The sequence below is a fragment of the Poecilia reticulata genome, linkage group LG8 (genome assembly GCF_000633615.1).
Source record: "Poecilia reticulata strain Guanapo linkage group LG8, Guppy_female_1.0+MT, whole genome shotgun sequence".
Classification (NCBI taxonomy): domain Eukaryota; kingdom Metazoa; phylum Chordata; class Actinopteri; order Cyprinodontiformes; family Poeciliidae; genus Poecilia; species Poecilia reticulata.
In genome coordinates this window covers 27,127,637-27,129,272 of record NC_024338.1, presented here as the reverse complement: position 1 = coordinate 27,129,272, position 1,636 = coordinate 27,127,637, and the positions used below count along the sequence as shown (strand labels likewise).

Here is a 1,636-nt window from a genome sequence, read left to right as displayed (position 1 = left end):
CTCTTCTCCTGACCTCCCGACGCCCCTCACCTCCCGACGCCCCTCACCTCCTGACCTCCTGACGCAGGGTCAAGAGGTCAGCAGGTCAGGGCTGTGATAAACCTGCAGCTGCTGCTGGTTAGACACCAGTTTAAAGAAACCAGTTGGATCTTCACAAACTGCTGGTTAAAAACATGAAAAATGTCCATAAAGTTCTGAATCCAATAAATGTATTGATAGAAGATTCATTTATTTATTTATTTGTTTGGTTCTGTGGATAATAAAACTGTAATTCTTAGATTTACCTGAGAAAATAAATTCATAAATGACGAAAGAAGCCCAAAGTGAAGCGTTCAGAGCCGTACAGATTATTTCTAAACATAAATATTTCTGTTTCTAAGTGCAGCAAAAACTAAATTACAAGTTTGGTAGAAATTTGGTGAAAAACCAAAATTAAAAACTTGATTTTAAACTGAATTTAATGCTAGAATAAAACAAACTGAGATGATTTTGTTTCCTCCGCTGTTTGATTTATTTCTGGATTTGACTTTGATGCTGATAATCTGTTTGTTTTCCACGTCAGGAGAAGCTGGACGTGAAGTTTCTGATGCAACAGCTGTTTGTTTGGGCTGAGAGGAGGAGGAACCGGGAGGAGGAGGAACCGGGAGGAGGAGGAACCGGGAGGAGCTCATAAAAACCCACCCGGAGGAAGCAGAAAAACAAACCCGCAGCAGAACCAGAACCGGTCCAGAACAGCTGGAAGCTCCCGAGGCGACCATGAGCCACGTCGACGTGAAGAACCTGAAGCTGTCCAAGTTCGAGGAGGAACATTACGATGAGTATGACCGATACAACCTGACGGATAAATACGCAGGTGAGGACGGAAGTCTGCTGCTCTGCGCTTCACACGGATAGAAACTAACGGTTCTGTTCGCGGCGCAGAGGGTTCGGCCCGCAAAGGCAGAACCAAGAAGGAGGCCAGCGACAACACGAACCGCCAGAATCCTGCGGGACACGAGAGGAAGATCGTGGAAAAACTGCAGAACAGCGAGAAGAAGGACAAGGAGTGAAGCCTGAGGTGGAAGGGATTCTATTACTAATGAAGCTTACAACTTAAATACATGCTGGCCGAAAAGATTTAAAGTTTAATTTGACGCTTTTATGCTGAACATCTGGCTCAGACTGCGGAAATGGGCGGGGCTGTCGTGACATCTGCCAATTTAACTTTAACCTTTGACCTCCGCTGAAAACTTTTCCTCTCAAACCAGAACATTTTTATCAGTGTTACACAAACATCTGCCGATTTGGAAATCTTTGGGAAACTGAATGTTTATTTAGTGGTTTTATTGTTAATTATCTTTGAAACCTGTTGGACTGGAACATAATAATCTGGAAGAATCGTTTCAGAGCTCAAGTCCTCGTTTCCCTTTGAGACCCAAAACGTTTCCCAGGAAGAGTTTCTGACATGCTCAGATTCAAAAGGCTCATTTTAAAACCCACTGCAAACTGAGATATTTAAAACTATTTCTAAAATACAAAGGATTTTGTTTAGGCTTTGATGGGTCCAATCAGACGTGAACCACTGTGTGTGTGTGTGTGTGTGTGTGTGTGTGTGTGTGTGTGTGTGTGTGTGTGTGTGTGTGTGTGTGTGTGTGTG

At 43.5% G+C, this 1,636-nt stretch overlaps 1 protein-coding gene across 1 annotated transcript in view; it reads left to right on the top strand.

Moving 5' to 3' along the window:
• The first annotated feature begins 689 nt into the window (after positions 1–689).
• nupr1b (nuclear protein 1b) overlaps positions 690–1,636 on the top strand; it is a 1,318-nt gene continuing 371 nt past the window's right edge. Inside the window, exons 1-2 of the mRNA XM_008417174.2 lie at positions 690–853; positions 922–1,057. Of these exons, the coding sequence (XP_008415396.1) occupies positions 757–853; positions 922–1,049 (225 nt within the window). The 5' untranslated portion in view covers positions 690–756 and the 3' untranslated portion in view covers positions 1,050–1,057. The remainder of the gene's footprint in view (positions 854–921; positions 1,058–1,636) is intronic.